Source organism: Rhinopithecus bieti, unplaced genomic scaffold (genome assembly GCF_001698545.2).
Source record: "Rhinopithecus bieti isolate Rb0 unplaced genomic scaffold, ASM169854v2 scaffold_19018, whole genome shotgun sequence".
Classification (NCBI taxonomy): Eukaryota; Metazoa; Chordata; class Mammalia; order Primates; family Cercopithecidae; genus Rhinopithecus; species Rhinopithecus bieti.
Genome location: NW_016809658.1, coordinates 1,791,471 through 1,817,050, shown reverse-complemented (window position 1 = coordinate 1,817,050; position 25,580 = coordinate 1,791,471). Strand labels below are relative to the sequence as shown.

Below are 25,580 nucleotides of genomic sequence, written 5' to 3'. Positions count from 1 at the left end.
TTCATCAGGACCACGAAGGGAGGTAGCATTTGTAAATAATCTAACAGTCCTCAGATCTAGGGTGTGGAGAATGTTGTATTAAAGTGCGTGACAAAGGGTGTTGGGTCAGTTTGCTTTGGGTTTAGTTGAAAGATCTAGAAGTCACCACTTTTTACTTTGTTCACTCCATTCCCCTTTCCCACCCTCTGTTGAGTCAATTCTGGCCCACTTAGAAAACAAAACAACAACAAAAACAAAAAAAACCAAGAAATTCAGTTTAAGCTCTTTTGCAAAGCTTTTGAAGGCACTTACTCACCCTGCGATTGATAACTCCTCCCTGTTCAGGGCTACCTTCTACGACCTATATTTTTACACGTCACACTGTATTGCGGTTTCCCCAGCCCCTAGCACAATGCTTGGAACATAAAAGGCACTCAATGATGGAAGGAAGCCAAAAGGAAACAAAATCAGCATGGTAGCCCAAAGGAGACACAACAGAAATATTTATTTAACTTCTTGAGCCAGTTATTCTTACAGGTTAGGAAGGCAGCTAAGCTCAGGCTCTCTAAGTCAAACAGACTTTAGCTCTGCCATGTTACTAACTCCGATTAAGTTTGTTTGTTTGTTTGTTTGTTTGTTTTAATGGTGATGGGGTTCTTGCCATGTTGTCCAGGCTGGTCTTGAACTCCTAGGCTCAAGCAATCCTCCTGCCTCCGCCTCCCAGAGTGCTGAGATTACAGGCATGTCATTAAGTTATTTAACGTCTCTGTGTCTTGGTTTCCTCATCCTGAAAATGGAAATAGTAATAGTACCTATGTGGTGGGTTATGAGGATTAAATAACATATTAATGTAAAGTGCCTACCATTGTTCCTGGCACAAAGAAAATGATCTGTAGCTGTTAGCTGTTAGCAGTTGTTAGGAGAAAAATAAATGGATACTTGAATACACTCACCAGTATGAAATATCTGTATAGTATTTGACCCTTCAGGATCTCTCTGCTTTTTGGTCCTTATCCGATCCCTTTTTTTGAGACAGGGTCTGACTCCATCACCCAGGCTGGAGTGCAGTGGCATAATCTCAACTCACTGTGACCTCAGCCTCCTGGAGTCAAGAGTCCCTCTCACCTCAACCGCCCAAGTAGCTGGGATCACAGGTGCACATCACTACGCCCAGCTAATTTTCTATTTTGTTGTAGAGATGATGTCTCTCTATATTGCCCAGGCTGGTCTTGAACTCCTGGGCTCAAGCGATTACAGGCATGAGCCACGGTGCCTGGCCCCTTATCTGATGGCTGATTTTTTTTCTTTTTTTGAGAGGAAGTCTCACTCTTCTTGGCCAGGCTGGAGTGTAGTGGCACAATCTTAGCTCACTGCAACCTCCTCCTCCCGAGTTCAAGCAGTTCTCCTGCCTCAGCCTGCCAATTAGCTGGGATTACAGGCGCCCACCACCATGTCCCGCTAATTTTTGTATTTTTTGTAGAGACAGGGTTTCGCCATGCTGGCCAGCCTGGTCTTGAACCCCTGATCTCAGGTAATCCACCCACCTCAGCCGCCCAAAGTGCTGGAATTACAGGCGTGAGCCACTGCGCCCAGCCTGATGGCTGATTTTTAAACATCCCTTTAGCCTTTCCTGATTCTCTTTCCACAGTGAAAGTATTCCATAGAAGATTATCTGTTCATGTGTCTGGAGTCTCACCACCAGCTAAAGATTGATTTGGTGCCAAATAGCAGTTTGGCCAAGAGTTACAATTGTACCTGATACACTCTTAATGGGGTCTGGTACCTGAAATGGTCATGTAAAATCAGAGGAGCTAAATAGATTGGGACCTCGTGTGGCTGACAGAAAATCTTTACATGGTTGATCCATCCAGATAGAAGCAGAGCTTATGGAGGTGAACTCTCCGTATAACTTAAATCTGTTCTCATGAAGAAACTACTATCTTTAATGTTGTTCACAAACATTGTGAAAAGCCCAAGAAGTGTTCCTGTTGGCTTTAGACCTGTCTGCCAGCTAGAGGTGTCAGATACAACCCTTGGGGGACACTGCGTCACTTCCAGGTTTTCCTGTACCACTTTCTGGATACAGGAAACAGGTTAAGTTGCACATTTCCTTGTAGCTGTAAGCTCCCTTGGCATACCAGTTTATCTTAAATTATTTCTAGTTTCCAGAACAAATACCTTTCCCCTTCTCACTTGTAACTGGCACAGGAGAATTTCAGGTCTGTGATTCTGTTTTTCACATAGCCACCGTGATCTCAAATTCTTTCTAGGGAATATTATGATTTCTGAAGACTCCCTTCCAGCTGTGGTATTCTATAATTAGCCATTAAAAACCTGCCACAAGGTGTAAGCCTTTTCTAATGTCCTGTTGCAGAGGCCTTGAAGACAAGGACCATAAATTTTCTTGTGTGTAACTGGCATATAGGCACCCAAGGAATGGTTGTAAAGCTATTTTAGTTGTTCCTTCTCAGGGTGCTGAAACAGCCTTACTTACCAACCCAGTGCTTCTGAAACGTTGTGCTTACCAAGTTATCTGGAGATACTGCTAAACTGCAGGTTCTCATTCCAAGGTTCTGGGGTAGGACCTGAGAATCTGCATTCCCTGCAAGCTCTGAGGTAATGCAGATGCTGCTGGTGCTGGATCACACTTTGATAGTGAAGTACTAACCCGAGTATCTACATTTGCTTTGTAGAAGTATTGGGTAAATGGGTTTATTTTCTTATGGTATTGGAATAAAATCTTGGCTTTAAGAGCTTTTTTCTATTTTTTGTTTTAACAATTTCTCTATCTTGTTAAAAAAAACTATTAAGGAATTGTTCCACGATACTTTGATATAACAAGATTTTAATAAAAGCAATTGAGGCACATGGAGTGAAAAAAAAAAAAATAGGAAAAAGTCAAGGGAGAGATTAGCACAAAAAGGCAAGTACCTCTCTGTCCTATGCATTTTATTCAAGTGAGATTGTGTATTTGGCCCTGAACTTTGTAGCAGCCAAAGCAAAGAGGGAAATTTTTTTTTTTATCAGTTTTGCCAGTACTTACAAAGTGAAAATGTCTGCTGAGTGGAGATAGCTGTTTCTGTTATTGAGGCCAGAGAATTCTCCCATGGGTTCTCCAAAGAGAATGCTATGGTACAGTGAGTGTCATTCTTAATAGTATTTCTTGAGAGAATCGGTAAGATTCTTCTCAGTCTTCATACATGTAGCCTGATGACCTCACAAAAAAAGTGTCAGAGTCGGGCACCGTGGCCCATGCCTGTTATCCCAGCACTTTGGGAGGCCAAGGGGGGATGATTGCTTGAGTTCAGGAGTTTGCGACCAGCCTGGGCAGCATAACGAGGCCTTGTCTCTTACAAAAATAATAAATGGGAAAAAAAAAAACTGTCAGTATAGTAAAAGCAATGGTCTGTGGAAATGCACCCATGTGGTCCAGGTACAGCCTCTTCTGACAGTGATTTTTCTTATAAGGAAGGTGTTTCTCTGCTTTGCTCTTTGGCGGGAAAAAAGGTGCAGTTGATTGACATATTCAGCCCTTGGCATCCTTGTACATTGAGCTTTATTACACACAGACACTCTGCTGACTGCTGAGGAGGCCAGAGAGCTTGGAGTTGAGGGGAGGAGTAACTGGGACTCAGTCAAGCTCCTTGTAGATGTGACTTACATTTCTTTAAAGGCTATCTAGGCTGGGCACAGTGACTCACGCCTGTAATCCCAACATTTTGGGAGGCCGAGGCAGGAGGATCACATGAGGTCAGGAGTTCGAGACCAGCCTGGCCAACATGGCGAAACCCTGTCTCTACTAAAAATACAAAAATTAGCCAGGCATGGTGGTGGGTGCCTGTAATCCCAATTACTCAGAAGACTGAGGCAGGAGAATTGCTTGAACCCAGGAGGTGGAGGTTGCAGTGAGATAGCGCCACTGCACTCTAGCCTGGGCAACAGAGCAAGACTCCATCACAAATTTAAAAAAAAAAAAAAAAAAAAGGCCATCTGAAGACTTTGCCCTATAAGTAAGAAGATTGGCCTTGTTGGGAGGCTGTCTGGTGGCCCTGGTTGGTCAGCCAACAGATAAGTGAGTGAGAAGGTGAGGGAACAGACAGCCAAGCAGCCTGGCCCACAGCCTCCCTACCACATTGATCTAGAGGGACCCACTGGCTCCTCCTAGGGCCTTGGGAGACTCCTTCTGTTCTTTTGACTCTAAGCAAAACTTCCAGAAATAGCCCTGGGGAGAAAAGAACAGGCTCCTGGTGCCCGAGGATCCTGGGGATGGCCTCGGCCCATGGCCAAGCCACAGCACACACAGTTTACCCTCTGTAGCTTTGAGTCTTTTCTTCATTTTCACTTTACTTTGATTTTATCTGCAGAGAAGGGGGACAAAGTGCTCAGAGTGACCTACCTCACAGTGGAAGATAGGGCTGGTGTGGGGGACTCTGGGGCTCCAGGGGGACTTCTCAGCAGGGCAGGAGCAGGTGGAACGGCAGTTGCTCTTTGCTGCTGGCCTCCCAGGCTCAGACCTCCAGCCACAGTTTTTCTGGCACCCACACCACCCTGAAGCAGGCGTCAGTCACCTCTTGTGACTGGCCCCTTTGTTGGCTTCCGCTACGTGTCTTTACCTCTTTTTCTGCTGCCTCCCATGCCGCTTGGCCTCTGCCTTTAAGCTCCTTTATTCCATAAATCTAGTTCCCCTGGAGTTCTTCCAGCAACCTCTGCTGGGTCCTGCCTTCTGTTTCCTTGTGGACAGTTTCATGTTATTGGAGAAAGAGCAGCAATGTGGAAAGCCTCTTTGTCTAGTTCTGTGGGCAGCTTCTGCCACTGTGTGTTCATGGCAATTATCACTTACACCTGTGGCCTCCTGTAGAAACAAGTGTCGAGGTTTTGACCCTGAACTCATAGGGCTTGCTCAGTCTGGCAACACCTGGCCTCTGTAGCTGGCACAGGTGACTGTGCACTCAGGTACAGAGACAAGCCCTTGCCAGGACAGAGCTCCCAGGGCAAAGTTGGTATAAATTAGATTGTTTTAAAAGGAGCTCACGACTTAAAGAGTCCTGGCCAGGCGTGGTGGCTCCCGCCTGTAATCCCAACACTTTGGGAGGCCGAGGCCGGTGGGTCATTTGAGGCGAGGAGTTCGAGACTAGCCTGGCCAACATGGTGAAACCCCGTATCTATTAAAAATAGAAAAATTAGCAGGGCATGGTGGCATGTGCCTGTAGTCCCAGCTGCTTGGGAGGCTAAGCCAGGAGAATTGTTTGAACCCGGGAGGCAGAGGTTGCAGTGAGCCAAGGTCTCACTGCTGCACTCCAGCCTAGGTGACAGAGTGAGAGTCCATCTACAAAAAAAAGGCCAGGCATGGTGGCTCATATCTGTAAACCCAGCACTTTGGGAGGCCTAGGCAGGTGGATTGCCCGAGCTCAGGAGTTCGAGGCCAGCCCTGGCAACATGTGGAAACCCTGTCCGTACTAAAAATACAGAAAATGAGCCAGGTATGGTGGTGCATGCCTGTAATCCCAGCGATTCGGGAGGCTGAGGCACGAGAATCCCTTGAACCTGGGAGGCAGAGGTTGCAGTAAGCTGCAATCGTGCCACTGCACTACAGCCTGGGCGACAGAGAGAGACTCTATCTCAAAAAAAGAAAAAAAAAACAGTCCTCCAGGAGGTCTTTTTTTGTTCAAAGGAGGATTGCTGTCTAGTTGATCATTCATCTGTTTGAGGGGTTTAGTCAAGAGCAAGAGCAGAGCCTCGCCCCTCCCACAGTTCCCAGTCCTCCTCTCTCCATCCTGGACAGAAGTGAGTGGGAGGAAGCCTGGCAGCTGTGACAGGAGTGTCCTAGGGTGATGCAGCATATACCAAGAAGGGTCAGATGTCCAGGTTTAGAGTTTGTGTTACCACATGCATGATTTGTGGGCGTATTTTTACTGTAGGGTGAGAGTAAGCCAAGCCTACATCACTCCTAATTATATCTGGTGGATCATACAGCCTCTTCAGGTTCTGGAAACTAGAATTTTAATAACAAAGTCCAGATGGTCCCTAGAATATCCTGAAGCTTATATGCCTTGTCTCTTGGTTTGGACAAAGGACAAGGCAGTTCTGGTGTGTACAGACCTTTCTCAGAGGAGAGGGTTGAGTTCATTGTCTGTGCTCTGATGCCTCCTGTCATTCAGTCCAACCTCCTGGCACTTTCTTCATTTGGGAGGAGACTGGGGCCTGTGCCCCGTCGTGGAGCTACTAGCCTCCAGAACACTAAAATGTGTGATCCGAGAACAGGAGGTCCCACATTAGGAGATTGTTTAAAGCTGATGACCTGGGAGATATTGTGGGTCCAACACAACAAGTGCTGTTCACCAGTCTGAGAAGGATAAGCTGTCTCTTATTGAAAGTTCCAAACCGGGCCGGGTGCGGTGGCTCAAGCCTGTAATCCCAGCACTTTGGGAGGCCGAGACGGGCAGATCACGAGGTCAGGAGATCGAGACCATCCTGGCTAACACGGTGAAACCCCGTCTCTACTAAAAAATACAAAAAATTAGCCGGGTGAGGTGGCGGGCGCCTGTAGTCCCAGCTACTCAGGAGGCTGAGGCAGGAGAATGGCGTAAACCCGGGAGGCGGAGCTTGCAGTGAGCTGAGATCCGGCCACTGCACTCCAGCCTGGGCGACAAAGCCAGACTCCGTGTCAAAAAAAAAAAAAAAAAAAGAAAGAAAGTTCCAAACCGAATCTGTCCCCTTCATCCCTACCCCAGAGGGTTAGAAGTAATGATATGTAAAATCTTGGATCTATGGAAATGAAGACCAGACCTTGCAGTGTTAACGGATGGCCACCTGGCAGATGTAGACAGAGTTGAGTCCTAGGAATCCAAAACTTGTGCGTTTATCATAGCCTGGGCCAGTGTTTTCTTCAGCATGATTGCTGTTTTAAAACTGGTTTGTCTTCAGTCATTAATTCAGGAAGTTTTCCCCAATTATATTTATCCCAACTGATTTCTCCCTTTCGTTGCATTTTGGTAACATTTCATAGACAGTTTTGAATGCATTATAGATTGGTTTTCATTTTCTTTCACACGTGTCTATCTTGGTTCTCATAATAAACTTGTATAGTAGAGGGGGAAAAGCATGATTCGTCAGGCAGATTAATAAAATTAGAAAGGGACTGTTTATCCAGTCTGAGAAGGTAACTACCTTCATTCCGTCGTTAGAGACGCACCGTTTCCATGAGCATCATTGAATTTCAGACCTTCTTACCTGGTTGCTGAAGGGGCTTTGGCCGCACCACTAACCTAGTTCAGGTTTGTGTGTATCCTTGTAAGTTACTTAGGGATGTCGAATGAATAGTTTGTAATAGCTCACTACTCCCCATCTCTCCAGGATAAATAGATACCTTCTTTTTTTTTTAATAATGAGGTCCAGACAAGATAAATAAAAACTACATGATCAAAACAAAGGGATAATTTGTTTGCACCCCTCCTTTGCCCCACCATCATCTTATTCCAGCACCCTGTCTCAAGACCGCACCCTTCAGTGAGGGGTGTGGGGGATCTCTGGCCATTGAGAGAGTTTTTAGAAATGGAGCAAGAAGTAGCATTTGGGAATTATGGGCTATACCCGGCCTTCACCCTGGTTTTTCCAGCTCAAGGGCTCAGCGTGTTCCCCTAGTTGTGAAAACACACCTTGCCTGTAAACATCTTCATGTGCAGTTTCTTAAAGAGCCACCAGGTGAGGATGTGGCTCCATAAGATCTGTGTCGCAGCAAGACTTGTCACTCGTCTCGTTGTCCCTCCACCAATCTTCTCCCTCTTCTGCTTTGTGGCTTAACTGTTTGATCACTTATTCCCCATTTGGTTCATAAACAGCTTGGGCTCTGGAGTTGGGCAGTCCTGGACTTGTCTTGCTCAGAGCCTTCATTTCCCCATCTGTGACATGAGGATTAAAGACCCTGGCTCCCGTGGGAACTGGCCCTCACATGTGCTGGTGGAGTGTGGAGTGATACCACTCAGCAGAGGGCCACACTGCAGTGTGTGCCAAAAGCATGCCCGTGGGCACCCTTCGCCTCAGCAGCTCTACTTCTGCAATTTATGCTGAAGATGTGCCAGCACATATGTGTGTGCATAGTGACTCATCATAGCATTGTTTGGGCTAGCAAAAAAGACTAGAAATAACCCAAATGTCCACTAATAAGGGACTGGTGAAATAAACTAGTGCTTCCTTGCACCAGAATACAGCACTGGGCAGTAATGAAAAAGAAAGAGGAAGCTCTCTGTGTACAATAAGTCCTCACTTGATGTCATCAGTAGGTTTTTGGAAACCGTGACTCTGCCATTTGAAGGGACATATAAAGAAACCAATTTTACCATAGTCTAATTGATATAAATAAGAGTTAAGCTCCTATGGCATATTTCTGGTCATGAAAGCATCATCAAACTTCTAAATAAACTGTAAAACACTTCTAAATTAAATATTGAAATAAATGTGAGCTGTACATACATTTATGAATGATGAATATAAACAAGTAAGATGAGCCAGGCGTGGTGGCTCATGCCTGTAATCCCAGCACTTTGGGAGGCCAACTAGGGCAGATCATTTGAGGTCAGGAGTTCCAGATCAGCCTGGCCATCATGGTGAAACCCTGTCTCCACTAAAAATATAAAAATTAGTCAGGCATGGTGGTGAGTGTCTGTAGTCCCCGCTACTCAGAAGGCTGAGGCAGGAGAATGGCTTGAAGCCAGGGGGCAGAGGTTGCAGTGAGCCAAGATTGCGCCACTGCACTCCAGCCTGGGCGACAAACTGAGACTTCATCTTAAAAAAAAAAAAAAAAAAAACAAGATTATGATTTACCTGCTTACTCAAATGGGTTCAAGGTCGCAGGTGGCTGGAGCCTATCCCAACAGCTGAGGGTGTAAGGAGGGAACCAGTCATGGGCAGGACGTCAATCTATGGCAAGGCGCACTCTCTCATATACCACCAACTCAGACCAGGACCATGTAGTCAGCCCCATTTACCTAAGTATATATTTTTGGGATGTGGAAGGAAACCTGAGTATCCAGATAAACTGGATATCATCCAAGCAGACATGGGGAGAATGTGTACACTCCATACAGACAGTGACCTCAGCCAGGAATCAGTGTTTCTTCTCATCAGTGATATAATGAGAAGACATTGGACCGACTGGGCAGTGTGGCTCATGCCTGTAATCCCAGCACTTTGGGAGGCTGAGGCGGGTGGATCACAAGGTCAGAAGTTCAAGACTAGCCTGGCCAAGATGGTGAAACCCCATCTCTATTAAATATACAAAAATTGGCCAGGCGCAGTGGCTCACGCCTGTAATCCCAGCACTTTGGGAGACTGAGGTAGGTGGATCACGAGGTCAGAATTTCAAGACCAGCCTGGCCAAGATGGTGAAACCCCATCTCTACTAAAAATAGAAAAATTAGCCAGGTGTGGTGGCGGGCACCTGTAATCCCAGCTACTTGGGAGGCTGAGGCAAGAGAATTGCTTGAACCCGGGAGGCAGAGGTTGCAGTGAGCCGAGATTGCATCACTGCACACCAGCCTGGGAGACAGAGCGAGACTCTGTCTCAAAAAAAAAAAGGACATTGAACCAAGTGATGTTACTGAAGGACCTGCTGTATTGCTTAGGAATGATCCCCTAGACGTTTTTTGTAGAGAAAAGAAAAGCAACGTTCTGAACAGTATGACCCATACAGTTTGCTACTTTTGTATTTTAAAAAAGGGTGGGAAGGATAAGCCCGGTGCAGTGGCTCATGCCTGTAATCCCAGCACTTTGGGAGTTGGGTGGATATCCTGAGGTCAGGAGTTCAAGAACAGCCTGGCTAACATGGTGAAACCCTGTCTCTACCAAAAATACAAAAAAATTAGCCAGGCGTGGTGGCACACGCCTGTAGTCCCAGCTACCAGGAGGCTGAGGTAGGAGAATCGCTTGAACCCGGGAGGTGGAGGTTGCAGTGAGCCAAGATCATGCCACTGAACTCTAGCCTGGGTGACAGAGCAAGACTCAGTCTCCAGGGGGGAAAAAAAAGGAAGGAAGGATGAAATAGTATTTGCGTCAGGAAACAAGAGTCATACACAAAACTAGTAAGGCTGTTTTTGTGGGAGTATCTAGTAGTAAATATTTTGTTTGATTTATATTTAAAAATGGGCTGCTTTTTCTCCCGTTTGGCTCCTTTGTCCTTCCTTATAAGGTGGCCTGTTACACTGATTCTGTTGATGCCTCCCCATGACACTAATGACAATAGCCAACACTTAGTGTCCATACCATGCCAGGCACTGTCATAGATGCTCTGCCTGCCCTGGCTCATTTTAGCAAAGGAATGGGGGACAAGGGCGGAGAGAGGCTTATATCTATTGTGCATTTTACATTTGAGCTGTATATTACCACTCAAAAATAATTGTTTTTCTGATTAGTTCCTGCCCCACCTGGTGGTTGTGGGAATTAGACGAGAGTCCATGCGAAGGGCATGCTCTCCTCCATGGTCACCTCTGAATCAGGCTGGAGCCTGGCATTCTCCATCAGGCAGGGTAGGAAAGGGACCTCTTGGATCCCAGTGCGAGGAGGCCTCAGTGTGTGCAGTGCCCTTCTAGGTGGTATTTCCCAGTGTGCGAGCTGAGTAGGATGAGCCCGCAGCCACAGCCACTCCCCCCTTTGCAGGCTCTCCACCAGCATCTCCTCTTACCATCTCTTTGCTTCCTGTCTGAGGAAACAAGGGCATTTCTGCCCACGTTTAAGCTTTGAGGTGGACCCAGTGCACTCCAGGTAGCTGCCGACATCCTGGGCATTCACGGTTCCATCACCTCCCCTTCCATGTCCTCCCAGCGTTAGTCTTCCTCCTGTTGGCCTTTTGGCTCCCTGCCCCATCCCGCCAGGGCTCCCAGCACCAGCTCTTGCTGGCATGCTTAGGCTGAGGGTGGTGTCCCTCTGTTGTTCCTGAACCTCTTTGTATTGGAATGGTCCTGTTTGCAGATTCAGCTCCCAAATCATCATCCTTCCCTGAGTGCTCTGCCTATGCTCCCTCGCCTACCTGCCTGCCGCCTGGCTCTCACTCTCATGTGCATACATGCCGTGTTACACTTACCCTACCACTATTAGCCACCAGCTTTCCACAGCTTCCCTCCATCATCAGGTGCAGCATAACCCAGGCCAGCCTGAGGAGAGTTGCTGATCTTTCTCTTTGGTCACTGGCCATCCTTGGAACAAGAAGCCCTTACCTGTTCCACAGCCTGGATGTGGTTTCTGTGCTTTGAGAGGGTTGCAGCCTGGGCAACATGGTGAAACCCTGTCTCTACAAAAAATGCAAAAATTAGCCAGGCGTGGTGACCTGTGCCTTTAGTCCCAGCTACTCAGGAGGCTGAGGTGGGAGGATCATCTGAGCCCGGGGAGGTCGAGGCTGCAGTGAACTGAGATCACGCCACTGCACTCCAGCCTGGGTAACAGAGTAAGACCCTGTCTCGAAGAAAAGAAAAAAGAGGGTCCTGCTTCGTCTGCCAGGCAGAGCCAAGCATCTTGGGGGGCATTCTTCAGTGCTCAGCTGAGGCCTGGGCATGCCCTGACTTGCTGTTCTCTAAGATAGAACAGTCAGAGCCAGGCTTGAGTTGCTTGCTGAGAGGACCATTAGGACAACAGAACGCCTGTGAGCCTGTGCACAGGAAGGGTCCCACCAGGACTCTTTTCCAGTGGGGTTGGGCTAAAGGGGCAGAAAGGTGACTTAGGCAGGACCCCAGCCTTAATTGGACTTTGGACCTGTGTTGACCCTCTTGGGTGTCTGCTGGTGGGGATGGCGCCATCCACTATGAAAGCAGAGGGGAAAATGGTGTGCTTCTGTGTCCCCTTTGGAAAGGTCTGGGGCCAGGGAAAAGCCAGAACTTGGTGCTCCTCTGAGGAAGTAGTCATCATTTGTATCCTTTTTCCTTTGGCCAAAAATATGTTTGCCTTAATTGTTAAAAAGCAAGGCTTCCTGAACACAGATGCAGAAGATTTATATTTTTCTCTCCCCTCCCCTGTTTTGTAGGAAGCTGGAGTCTTCAGCAGAACCCTGACCTAGGCAGGGAGTCTCAATGGCCCTGGGTGAAGAAAAGGCAGAAGCGGAAGCATCTGAAGACACAAAGGCCCAGTCTTACGGGAGAGGGAACTGCGGGGAGCGGGAACTGGACACCCCAGGGCCTGTGAGTGGGGAGCAGCCCCCACACCTGGATGCTGAGGGAGGGCTCATCTCCCCTGTATGGGGGGCAGAAGGAATACCTGCCCCTGCTTGCTGGATTGGAACTGACCCTGGCAGCCTCTCTAGAGCCCACCAGCCACAGGCCAGTGATGCCAGCAGAGAGCCCGTAGCTGAGAGGTCTGAGCCTGCACTCGGTGGCCTGCCTCCTACCACCATGGGGTCTGGAGACCTTCTGCTCTATGGGGAAAGCCAGGTAGGTACTAAGGCAAGACTGTAGATGGACCAGTTGCTGTCCTTTGGGAGTTTGTTCTAGGATTTCCTCACCATCTTGCATCCTTTCCTGGCCACTGTGCAGGGTGAGGAATTAGAGGGGCCTGAGTATGATGATTTCTGTTTTGTGGGTTCAGCTGGAGAGCTGGGCCTCAGGACCAGTCGGGGGGGACTGTCCACGGTATCTCCTGTTCCTCAAGAGTGACTGGTGACTTTTTGAGGACTAGGGATTGTATGGCCAAGAGGCTGCTGCCCAGAGGTGTAGGCCAGGGGAATTCTGGCAAGGGGAGCCCTGTACTGTTTCTGACTTGGTGATCTAAAGGCTTTTTAGGGGTACCCTGAAGAGACTTGGGAAAGGTGTGTCCAGGACTTGGGGTTCCTGGGGGCTCTGAACTAAATCCTCTTCAGACCCAAGGGACATGTCAGAACCTTGGAGCCCTGTAGTAGGCAGCACTGTCCCTGGTTAAGGAGAATTCTTTGGGCTTCTCTGACTGCCAGGCAGCTTCTCTTAGTGGGAGTCACATGGGGCAGGGAATCCTACCAGGTTCTGTGACTACAGGCAGATCACCAGATCTTGTAGGCCCTCAGTATCATTGGGAGGTGACCTGAATGATCTGTTCTGCCCAACTCTTACATTCTTTCCTGTTCTGCTTGCCAAGGCCTTTCCTGGGAATGGCTTTGATCTTCTCGGTGTCATTGTAGCCTTGGCTGCTGCACGGTCCCCTTGTAGAGCTGCATCCTGTGAGGAGGTTCTGAGAGGGACTGGGAGAGAACAGAGGCTGGGCCCCACCTGCCTGGGAGCAAGGGGCGGTGAGAGGCTCTGGCACCTGTGAGTCAGAGATTTGGTGAGGCAGGAAGCGAATAATAAACAGACACAGAAATGGCCTTTCACGAGAATGAGTCTGGTGCATATTATTAGAATTCCTGTTGTTTGTTAAGCTCTTATCATGTGCTTTGCACACATGGGTGTATTTAATCCTTACCTTCTGAGGAGCTGGTTCTATGAGGGGAGGAAAGTGAGGCTCAAAGTCACACATTTGGAAGGTGGCAAAGTTAGGGGCTGGCCTCAGGTTTGTCTAGCTCCAAAACCCATGTTTGGAGCAACACTGTGCTGTCCTGCTTCCCTCGGGGTTGAGTTCTTCATCAAGCAGATAAAAATTCAGTGAAGAAGCTGAGATGAACCAGTCATTCTGCTAGTGTTCAGTTACCACTGGCTTGTGAACTGAGCAGGATGGGGCCTGGGGTGACCTCCTGAGTTTGGACGTGTCCTGTTAGCGACAGAATGATTGAGGGTTTCGTCTGCCAGGAGACGCTTCTAGAGGTACGGGACTGTATTCCACCTTCAGCATGACAGAGCTGTCCGAGTTCTGCTCTCTCACACCCTGGATACTGGTGGAGGAAGAACCTTGGAGGGGACTGGAGATGGGAGTCAAGTCACCTTGCTTCCCAGACAGGCAGGGTCTCAGTGCTCCTGCTGGCAGTGCACACTGCCTGGTTCTTGCCTCAGGCAGCAGACTTTTCATTTTAAGATCTTTCCTAAATACTGTCTAGACCCGCAAGGAAACTCCTGGATTGTCATCTAAGAAAGAAATTGCGTTTGATTTTCACCCAAGTGCTTTTTATCCCTTTGATCATTGCAGGTGGAGAAGACCAAGCTTTCTGCCTCCGAGGAGCTCCCTCAGACTCCGAGCCTTCCCAGAACAACTGTTTGCTCAGGACATGATGCTGATACTGATGATGATCCATCCCTAGTGGATTTGCCCCAGGCACTGGACCTCAGCCAGCAGCCTCACAGCTCAGGTCTCTCTTGCCTGTCGCAGTGGAAGTCCGTGCTGAGCCCAGGTTCCGTAGCTCCTCAGCCTTCCATCTGCAGCATCTCTGCTTCCTCCACAGGCAGCAGTCTCCAGGGTCACCAAGAGAAGGTGGAGCCTCGTGGTAGTCCTCTGTCCAAGGTCTCCTCCTCCCTGGAGCTGGTCGTCCCCCAGGAACCCTCCTCTGTGGTGGGGCTAGGACCTCGGCCCCAGTGGTCACCACAGCCTGTGTTCTCTGGGGGTGATGCTTCTGGGCTAGGCAGGAGACGCCTGTCCTTCCAGGCTGAATATTGGGCCTGTGTGCTGCCAGATTCCCTGCCCCCATCACCCGACCGCCACTCCCCTCTCTGGAACCCAAATAAAGAGTATGAAGATCTGCTTGACTATACTTACCCACTGAGGCCCAGGCCTCAGCTTCCAAAGCAGCTTGATAGCCGTGTGCCGGCTGATCCTGTCCTGCAGGACTCGGGGGTAGACCTGGATAGCTTCTCTGTCTCTCCGGCAAGCACCCTCAAATCGCCTACTAATGTCTCCCCCAACTGCCCAACAGCGGAGGCCACTGCCCTTCCATTTTCTGGGCCCAGAGAGCCAAGCCTTAAGCAGTGGCCCTCTGGAGTACCCCAGAAACAGGGTGGCATGGGCTTGGCATCTTGGAGCCAACTTGCATCTACCCCCAGAGCCCCAGGCAGTAGGGATGCTCCTTGGGAGCGCAGAGAGCCAGCCCTGAGGGGTGCGAAGGACCATCTGGCTGTAGGCAAGCACCTTGATGTGGGCTGTCCTCAGCTAAGGACACAGGACAGAGGGTGGCCCTTGCCCAGTCCAGAGAGGGAGAAGAGGACCAGCCAGAGTGCCCGGCGCCCTACCTGCACAGAGTCTAGGTGGAAATCAGAAGAGGAAGTGGAAAGTGACGACGAGTATCTTGCCCTGCCCACTCGGCTGACACAGGTTTCTAGCCTGGTTTCGTATCTAGGATCCATTTCTACCTTGGTTACCCTGCCCACTGGGGATATTAAAGGGCAGAGCCCCCTGGAAGTGTCAGACAGTGATGGGCCAGCTTCCCTCCCTTCAAGCTCCAGCCAAAGCCAGCTGCCCCCTGGAGCTGCCCTCCGAGGATCTGGGGATCCTGAGGGCCAGAACCCCTGTTTCCTGCACTCCTTCGTCCGTGCCCAGGACTCCGCAGGGGAAGGCAGTCCGGGGAGCAGCCAGGCCCTCAGGGTCTCCTCTGGACTGCTGAAAACACGCCCCTCCTTGCCAGCTAGGTTGGACCGGTGGCCATTCTCAGACCCAGATGCTAAAGGGCAGCTTCCCAGGAAAGGAGGAGAACAGGGAAAAGAATCACTGGTGCAATGTGTGAAGGTAACGACACTCAACATTAGGAGGCTTTGTGTATAGGTGTCTTGTCTCTTCGCCCAGTCCACTAACATCATAATAAAACATGTTCATGTTGACCAGGCACTTTTTATGTGCCAGGCATTGTGCTGTACCTTATCTTATTCAGTCCTCACAGCTTTTACCAGGTAAGCACTGTTCTCATTTTACCTTTTGGAGAAAAGAGCAGAGAGAGGTTAGGTAACGTGCCCACTTACAATTAGCAAGGGCTTGAGCCAGGAATCAGACCCAGGTGGACTGTTTGTAGAGGCTGAGCTCTTACTACTCTTGGCTGCTTCGTAACTCAGAGGTATTCTGAAAAGGGTTCTGTGCATAGATGCCTTTAGGAGACACTGGGCTAAACAAAGGTAAGTGGCTTTCTTGACTGCAGGACTTCTCAGAGCTTCATTTGCCAAAGTGGTGTAAGTGCAAAGTTAGGGGCATTGGATGTACTGTTTTCTAGACTTTGTGGCCACTGGTCTGTCTTTTGTGGACCAACTATCTTAATATCTGGAGGTATAAGGAACACTGCGTGGAACAGGGTTATCGGTGTCAGGCATCTGAATTTGAAACATGGCACGGCTGTCTTTGGAATGCTGGCTCAGTCTCTTTGAGTTTGCTTGTTTGTAAAATGTGGAGCCCTGCTTTCTTGGGATGTTGTGTGCATTAAATAATTCATGTTGAGGGCTTCGGTGCATTCCCAGACCCGTATTGAAGGTTCGGGAATGTGCCTGTCCGGGAACGTGTCCTAGCACTCGAGGAGGGCTTTCACCTTCCCAGGAGGTGACGTGATTATTTTGTGAGGTAGGTAGGACACGTTATCATGGACCCTTCTTTACCGATAAAAGATTGGGATGCCATGAGGTGAAGTTGTTCTTGGGTATAGCTTCAGGTTAGTCATGATTTTAGTCATTTATTTTGCATTCACTTTTCCAGAGAAACATGGACGTATCTGTCTACAAGATGCCAATTCTAGTTAGTAATGGTGCTGATCCACGAATTGGTTTCCATGGCAGGCACGCCTCTTCTGGGCTGCTCCATTCCCACCTGCAAGGCTGGGTTTTCTCAGCCTGTCATTTTTGGTGTCAGACCAGGCTGTGGTTTTCATTGCTCTGGCAGAGAGAGGTCTAGAGTCGTGGAGTAGGGACAGGTGGGCAAGGAGGAGAGAGGAGACTAAAGGTGCAGTCTGTCTCCAAGTCCTCCTGATATTTTTAGCCTTTTGATGACATGAAGGGCTGTTCGATCGGTAACACCGTATGCCCTTTTATTTGTCTCTGCAGACATTTTGCTGTCAACTGGAAGAGCTGATCCGCTGGCTGTATAGTGTTGCAGATGTTACTGACCACGGGACTGCAGCCAGGTCCAATCTTACAAGTCTCAAGTCTTCTCTGCAACTTTACCGGGTAATATACGGTCCTGGCTCTGGCTTATTCCCTCACAAGAGTGGTGACTAAATTACTCGATTACAAAGTAAAATCTCAAATAACCAACGTCTGGTATGTTATAGCTCAGTTGACTATTATACCTGAAATCTAATTAGAGCTTCACATTCTTAAAGCAGAATGCTTTCTAAAATACATGAATTATTTCCCAGGCCAAATAGAGCTTGAAGATACAATATATTTATCTCAAATGAAAAATGCTTTAGGTATTGGGCTGGCAGGTGCAGTGGGACAAGTCTCTTATCCCAGCTACTTTGGAAGCTGAGGCAAGAAGATTGCTTGAGCCTAGGAGTTTGAGTACAGCCTGAGCAACATAGCAAGACCCGCCCCCCCATCTCAAAAACAGTTTTTTCTTTTTTCTTTTTTTTTTTTTTTTTTTTGAGACGGTAGTCTCGGCCTCTGTCGCTCCGGCTGGAGCTGCAGTGGCCGGGATCTCAGCTCACTGCAAGCTCCGCCTCACCCACCAACCGGGTTTACGGCCATTCTCCTGCCTAGCCCTCCCAAGCTAGCTGGGACTACAGGCCGCCACCACCTCGCCCGCTAGCGTTTTTTGTGTATTTTTGTTAGTAGAGACAGGGTTTCACGCGTGTTAGGCCAGGATGGTCTCGAACTCCTGACCTCGTGATCCGGGCCCGTCTCGGCCCTCCCAAAGTGCTGGGATTATAGGCTTGAGCCCCGGGGCCGGCCCAGTTTCTTAATTAAAAGTAAAACAAAATACTTCAGGGTGATTTGCAATATAATTTTCCAAATGTCTCAGGGATTATAAGGACAGACTTGCACTATTATGACGCCTCTAGTTATGTATGGCTATTGAAGTGAAGTTAAAGACTCTGATTTTTTTATTTGCACTAGCCACATTCTGTGTGCTTAACCATCACATTTGTCTAGTGCCTACCACATTGAACAGTGCAGATACAGAATACTTCCATCATCACATAAAGTCCTGTTGGACTGCACCACTATTTAAAGATCTGAGCTGAAATTGTACTGACTCCAGAATCTACAATAGGGCATTTTGATGGTATTTAAATAGAAATCTAGGCCAGGCACCTTGGCTTGCACTGTTAATCCCAGCACTTTGGGATGTTGAGGCTGGACGATCACTTGAGCCCGGGAGTTCCAGACCAGCCTGGGCAATACAGCGAGACCTCGTCTCTACAAATAAACAAAAAAACATAAAAAATTAGCTGAGTGTGGTGGCATGCACTAGCAGGAGGATCACTGGCACCCTGCAGGCAGAGGCTGCAGTGAGCCAAGACCACACCACTGCACTGCAGCTTGGGCCACACACTGAGACCGTCTCAAAAAACAAACAAAAACTCTGACTTCAGTTTGTGTGCGTGTGTATGTATTTGGGTTTGGTTTTAGTTTTCTTGTTTCTTTTTGATTTTGTTATTTTGAAAATACTAATGTGGATTTTTGTTAACTTGGTCCTAGATTTAGGATGACTTCATCCCAGTTTATGCCTGTTGTTCTGGCATAATAATAGGTCCCCTTTCAGTCTCAGAAGTGTCCTGAATTGGAGGATAAACTATATAGTTGTCATCCCTAAATCTAACGTTAACCTTGGCTGAACTCCTGCCTTCTAGCATATCTGGTTGGCTGCAACTTTCTAATCTCTTCATGAAGAAGCAGAGGGATATCCATGGTCTGAGCCTGAGGCTAGTCTGGAAGGAGTTTTCTAAAACAATTCTTTGAATTCCTACAATCTTATAACCTGACCATATCTTCAGCAGCAGAGGGCGCTATTTACATGTGCATGGGCCAGGGCTGAGCTGACTCTGGGCCTTCCTGGGACTGGACTCCAGCTAAAGGGAGGGAGCAGCTTTGTTTTCCAGCTTCGGGCCAACTAAAATTTAGGGAGGAGCCTTGCTTGACCTGGGCCGGGTGGGCCAGCGGCTCCACCCTAGTGGGAATGGTGTTTCCTGCAGTGTGGAGAGGTTGCTTTGAGTTCCTCACTTTGAGGAACTCCACAATGAGTTCCTCTCCACACTGCAGGAAATAGCATTCCCACTAGGGTGGAGCGAGTTTGAGGAAGGAGATAAAGGCTGACTCCAGGGGTCCTGTATGCAGACTCCACGTGCATGCACACAGCTGTGCAGGGCCCAGGACCAGTACCACTACAGGGAGAGGAAGCTGCCCTGGTAGACCTAGCTTAGTGGCCTTTCCTGGCTTGTCAGAGCAGGGGCAAACAGAATAATTCCATCCCTCCATCTTATCCCTCCTGCCAGCCTTGTGTCCCTCAGCTTCCAGGCTAGACAGAAACAACCAGCTTGCTTTGTAGGTAGAGCTGAGATTTGAGCTGGGAGTCACTCCTGCAGGCCAGTGAGGCATAGGCCTCTTGTGTCACCCATACAGCTGTCACAAAGGGGGACTGTATTGCCAGCCCCTTCCCCACACAGAATTGTGCATGGCTCATGTGTATGTATGTGCTACCTTGACTCCTGCTTGGATTAAGACCTAGTATAAGCGAGCGTGTGTGTGTGTGTGTGTGTGTGTGTGTGTGTTCACATGTTTTAACTGACTCATTTTCTCATATACTTGTATTTTGTCTTAACACAGGGGTTGCAGCAGCACGTAAACCACACTAGCAAAGAATAAAATAATAAGTATAGGTATCAGGGTAAAGGAAAACTAAAGACAGGAAAATAGTAAATCCAAGGGTAAAACTTACCACTTCAAAATGGTAAAACACCAAGTTCTGGCTGGGCACGGTGGCTCATACCTGTAATCCCAATACTTTGGGAGACTCAGGCAGGTGAATTGCTTGAGTTCAGGGGTTTGAGACCAGCCTGGGCAAAATAGTGAGACCCTGTCTTTATTTCTGTTAAAATTTAAAATATAAAATCAGTCAGCAGGTTCTACACCCTGTACTAAAGGTGGTCATGGATTTGACTTTACGTTTTTCTTTCTTTTTTTTTTTTTTTTTGAGACAGAGTCTCTCCCTTATTGCCCAGGCTGGAGTGCAATGGCATGATCTCGGCTCACCGCAACTTCTGCCTCCCAGGTTCAAGCGATTCTCCTGCCTCAGCCTCCCGAGTAGCTGGGATTATAGGCATGCACCACCACACCCGGCTAATGTTTGTATTTTTAGTAGAGACGAGGTTTCTCCATGTTGGTCAGGGTGGTCTCGAACTCCCGACCTCAGGTGATCCGCCCGCCTTGGCCTCCCAAAGTGCTGGGATTACAGGTGTGAGCCACTGCAGCTGGCCGACTTTACACTTCTTAACTGCTAAAGGAACATCAAGAACACCAGCTTGGCCGGGCGCAGTGGCTCAAGCCTGTAATCCCAGCACTTTGGGAGGCCAAGACGGGCGGATCACGAGGTCAGGAGATCGAGGCCATCCTGGCTAAAACGGTGAAACCCCATCTCTACTAAAAAATACAAAAAACTAGCCGGGTAAGGTGGCGGGCGCCTGTAGTCCCAGCTACTTGGGAGGCTGAGGCAGGAGAATGGCGTAAACCTGGGAGGCGGAGCTTGCAGTGAGCTGAGATCCGGCCACTGCACTCCAGCCCGGGAGATAGAGTGAGACTCCGTCTCAAAAAAAAAAAAGAACACCAGCTTGGTAGCCAAGAAGGGAAAACAAATGAGTTGCTTGGGAAACTCACAGCTTCCCAGATGTTGAGGTAGTTACCCTTGTGGTCTGCATAGAGCAAGGACATGGAGGGAGGAGCAGAGGTAGAGGCAGTGGGCTCTCTGCGGTCAGTTTAATGGCAGATCTCTTGTGGTCCATTAGAATGGAATAAATTCTGAGACTCCCATAGCCCTGAATTAAAAGAGAACCCCATGAGGTGAGGGTGTTGGAAGGAGACCCAACTCCAAGCTGTTTGTGAGCCAGCCTCTGTCAGGGAAGACGCTTCTGAAGTCAAACTAAACAGGAAAAACTACTGACTCTATTTACCTGGGTTCAAAGAAGCTGAAGTTAAACTGTTGCACTGTTACTTGGGGAATTCTGCAGACCTAGTGGGGTGAATCTTCCACATTAGAGGGGAATAAGGCTACCCTGCATGCTGTGCTTTTCAGATAACTTTTACAAAACAATAGTAACGACGCTTCTTCCTTTTCTTTTTCTGGTACGCCTTAAGCAATTTAAGAAAGATATAGATGAACATCAGTCTCTGACGGAGAGTGTCTTACAGAAGGGGGAGATTCTTCTTCAGTGCCTGTTGGAGAACACCCCAGGTGAGATGCTTAAGGTTTTGGATTTAGCCAGAGCTTAATCCCTGTCAGCAGCAGGCCGAGGGACCGCACTGTCCCTGGTAAGGAGCCAGTACCGCAAGAGCCCCTGCCCACACCCAACTGCCTGAGATGCCCCATGCCGCACCGCCTGCCAGCTCCACACGTCACTGCCCATCACTGCCCCTACACACCTGCTTAGAGGCAGTAATGGTCATAAAACCAAACCAATTAGAAATTAGGTATTGAGCCTGCAAGAATGACGCTGTCTTTTGCTTCTCTTTTTATATTTTTCTGGTGGTAGTCTGGGTAGGAATCCTAGTTTTAATCCACCAGCCCTTAGTTTGTGGCTGGGGTATTCAGTGGGTATCCCTCCGGTTCCCCACCTTACCTAGCCCAGGTTGAATTCCGCTCTGATTATCTGCTTTGTGTCCTACTTCGGGGAAATGTTTGTTTCAGAAAAGGATTGTATTGCTCAAAAGTATCTGAGGACAGTCAGTCTGTCCTCAGGGAACAGACTGAATAAAGAACTGATGAGAGGGGACAGGGTGGCAGTAGTGTGCAAACCAGGCTTTTTTTGTTTTGTTTTGTTTTGCTTTTGAGATGGAGTTTCGCTCTTGTTTCACAGGCTGGAGTGCAGTGGTGCCATCTTGGCTCATGGCAACCTCCGCCTCCTGGGTTCAAGTGATTCTCCTGCCTCAGCCTCCTGAGTAGCTGGAATTATAGGCATGCGCCACCATGCCTGGCTAGTTTTGTATTTTTAGTAGAGACGGGGTTTCTCCATGTTGGTCAGGCTGGTCTCGAACTCCCGATCTCAGGTGATTCACCTCCCTCAGCCTCCCAAAGTGCTGGGATTACAGGTGTGAGCCACTGCACCCGGCCCATTTTGTAGGATGGGTTCCGCATTTAGGAAAGTGAAAATCACAGACCTCAGGCATATATCCAAGCATGCTGGTGCCAAGGATATACAGTTCTTATTGTCTTTACAGGACGAGGGCATGGGGGATGGGGATGTGATAGGGAGGATGAGCTAAGAGAATGGTAGGGTAAAGCCTTGAACTGATGGCAGCCCCTAATTTCCTGCAAGAGTGTAAATCAAATGCTGACAGAGCCTGCCTATATTATGCCTCATTTTATGTTTTTGAGTGAGATGGGATTTATACTGGAATCCAACCACAGAAGCAAAGCTGGGCAGGTCCCATGGACTTGAGAGGCAGTAAGGAGGTGCTTTCCTGACCAGCATGGTGGGCAGGTGCATACCGTGGAGAAGCGTATACAGCAGGATTTCTCAGTCTTGGTGCTTCTGCCCATATTGGCCGTGTGATTTTGTGGGGGGTTGTCTTATGCATTGCAGGATGTTTAGCAGCACCCCTGGCCCCACTAGATACCAGTAAATCCCTGTTTACCCCACAGTTGTGACGACCCAGAATGTTTCTACACATTGCTAAGTGTACCCTGGGAAGAAAAATCTCTAGGGTTGACAGGCATCAGTGGACAGGGACCACTGAACAGTTTTCAGCGGGTAATTGATTCTCTAGTGTGAATTATGTGAGCTCTTTGCAATCCCCTGCCCTTTTAAGGCCTTTATTTTGGCTCTTCTGGCATTTTCACTAGGGTTCTTAGATTTTTTATTGGGGCAGAAATTCCATGTACAAGGCTCCTTTGCTGCATGTAAATTTACACCAGCATTTTACTGAAGCAGTTGGCACATCAGTGTTCTCCATTTAATCACAGCCCTGTGAGATGGACAGAGTTGTAGATTTGCCTCAGGCCACAGAAGAAGTGGCAGCCTGGCAGAGCCCCTGGGCACTGGCTTTCCGCAGCTTCCCAGCGTCTGGAGGTGCAGAGGCCTGAGCGTCTCCTCTCTTCACGAAGGCCACGTGTAAAAGTAGGCCTCTAGACCGGGCGTGGTGGCTCACACCTGTAATCCCAGCACTTTGGGAGGCCGAGGCGGGCGGACCACCTGAGATCAGGAGTTCAAGACCAGCCTGACCAACATGGGAAAACCCCATCTCTACTAAAAATACAAAATTAGCTGGGTGTGGTGGCACATGTCTGTAATCCCAGTTACTTGGGAGGCCGAGGAAGGTGAATCGCTTGAACCGGGGAGGCGGAGGTTACAGTGAGCCGAGATTGCGCTATTGCACTCCAGCCTGGGCAACGAGCGAAACTCCTTTTCAAAAAAAAAAAAAAAGTAGGCCTCAAAAGCTTCAGGTTTTTTGACCTTCATTTTAAAATCAATTTAATAATACTTTTCTGTGCTTAGTCCCACTTTGCTTTTCTCTCAGAGATCTAGAGGTTTTTTTTACTGGCTTTGGGGTTTTCTTTGGTTTTCAGATATGTATCCAGACTTTCAGATTGACACATAGCCCTTCCCCATCCATCTGCTTGAAATAATCAGGATGTGGCTTTTTCCCCCTTGAGACTTCAGTGTCTCTCTCCAGCGGGTGCAAAACTTTTCTTCCACCAGGAGCACGCTATCAAAGTCCATAGAGCCAGCATACAAACATGTTTATTCCAGTCCTTCCCAACTTCTTTTATTTGGCCCCAACCAAACATTCTAACAGTCTAAATAAAAGTTCAAAAGCATCCTTGCGCAGTGGCTCACGCCTGTAATCTCAACACTTTGGGAGGCCAAGGTGGGCAGATCACCTGAAGTCAGGAGTTTGAGACCAGCCTGGCCAACATGGCGAAACCCCATCTCTACTAAAAGTACAAAAATTAGCCAGGCGTGGTGACGGGCACCTGTAATCCCAGCTACTCAGGAGGCTGAGGCACGAGAATTGCTTAAACCTGGGAGGCGGAGGTTGCAGTGAGCTGAGATCATGCCACTGTACTCCAGCCTGGGTGACAAGAGTAAGACTCCATCTCAAAATAAATAAATAAAAGTTAAAAAACAAAGGTCCCTGAACCAATAAAGGTTTCTGTGACATCGCACAAGAAGACTGGGCAAAGGTCTAATGAGACTGGAGGGGTTAGCCAGCTGCGGTGGCTCATGCCTGTAATCCCAGCACTTTGGGAGGCCAAGGTGGGTGGATCACCTGAGGTCAGGAGTTTGAGACCAGGCTGGCCAACATGACGAAACCCTGTCTCTACTAAAAATACAAAAATTAGCCAGACGTGGTGGTAGACGCCGGTAATTCCAACTACTCAGGAAATGAGGCAGGAGAATCACTTGAACCTGGGAGGCAGAGGTTGTAGTGAGCCAAGATTACACCACTGCACTCCAGCCTGGGTGACAAAGTGAGACTCCGTCTCAAAAAAAAAAAGGGGGGGGGGCGGGGAGAACCCAGCCCAGCCACCCTTACAGCCAAGCTTTACCATGCGCTCTGACTGCAGTCCTCTGCCACACTTCGCCAACTCTTTGTGGACAGCACTTTGCCCTGATGACACCGCATTGATGTGGCTTCACTAGGCGAAGATCTCGATACAGCCAGCCTGTGTTCCTTCTCCTTCCACCCATCCAGTCAGCATTGTCTGCAGATAGGCAGCTTCCCCTTTCCCTTCCTCTACTGACAGATGTTACAGCTGTGGCAGGAAACTAGGGAGAGTATTAGCACAGCTGATAAAGGCGCAGGAAACTAAGACAGCCTTTGTGCTTAACAAAAATAAATTTTTGAAAAGAGAAAAAAGCCTGCTCTGTGTGATGCACTCTGACCCTAGCCCATCCCTTCCTCACATGAATAATTCTGACACTGTGGGAGTGAATCTTCCTTAGCCTGCTCTCAGGTCATTGTTTTGTTTTGTTTTGTTTTGTTTTTGAGACAGAGTTTCACTCTTGCTGCCCAGGCTGGAGTGCAATGGCACAATCTTGGCTCACTGCAACCTCTGCCTCCTGGGTTCAAGCGATTCTCCTGACTCAGCCTCCCGAGTAGCTGGGATTACAGGCATGCGCCACCACGCCTGGCTAATTTTGTATTTTTAGGAGAGACGGGGTTTTTCTGTGTTGGTCAGGCTGGTCTCAAACTCCCGACCTCGGGCGATCCACCCGCTTTGGCCTCCCAAAGTGTTGGGATTACAGGCATGAGCCACCACGCCTGGCCAGGTCATTTTCTTTTTCAGTCTCTTCACTGAGGTCCTACAAAAAAGGGGTCTCAAGCACTCCCAAATCTATTACCAGACCACCCATGTGAAGTAACATTCCTCCCAGCCAATAGAAACTGATAGACCTGGTAGCAGGGGTAAGCATCTGAACCTTGGCATGTCGCTTTATTTAAGCCTTATGCCCAACAGGATCTGGATGTGCCCTTATAGAGATACCTGTCTTACCTCTAAAGTCAGGTAATACCAGCCATCAGAGAACCATGTCTCTGTGCCCTTCTGTAAATTATGCAATTTCAAAGTGAAGGCAGTGAATTCTTTTCTCAGCTTTAATC

General features: G+C 48.5%; 1 protein-coding gene across 4 annotated transcripts in view; it reads left to right on the top strand.

The window, feature by feature from the left end:
• Positions 1-25,580, top strand: part of CEP68 (centrosomal protein 68) — a 30,884-nt gene that overhangs the window by 918 nt on the left and 4,386 nt on the right. For 2 of the 4 annotated variants that reach the window (XM_017890029.1, XM_017890028.1), the window contains exons 2-5: positions 11,987-12,389; positions 14,047-15,573; positions 16,866-16,988; positions 21,114-21,210. In XM_017890029.1, coding sequence (XP_017745518.1) covers positions 12,033-12,389; positions 14,047-15,573; positions 16,866-16,988; positions 21,114-21,210 — 2,104 coding nt within the window. In that variant the 5' untranslated portion in view covers positions 11,987-12,032. The remainder of the gene's footprint in view (positions 1-11,986; positions 12,390-14,046; positions 15,574-16,865; positions 16,989-21,113; positions 21,211-25,580) is intronic. The other 2 variants (XM_017890030.1, XM_017890031.1) reach the window with 2 other exon arrangements.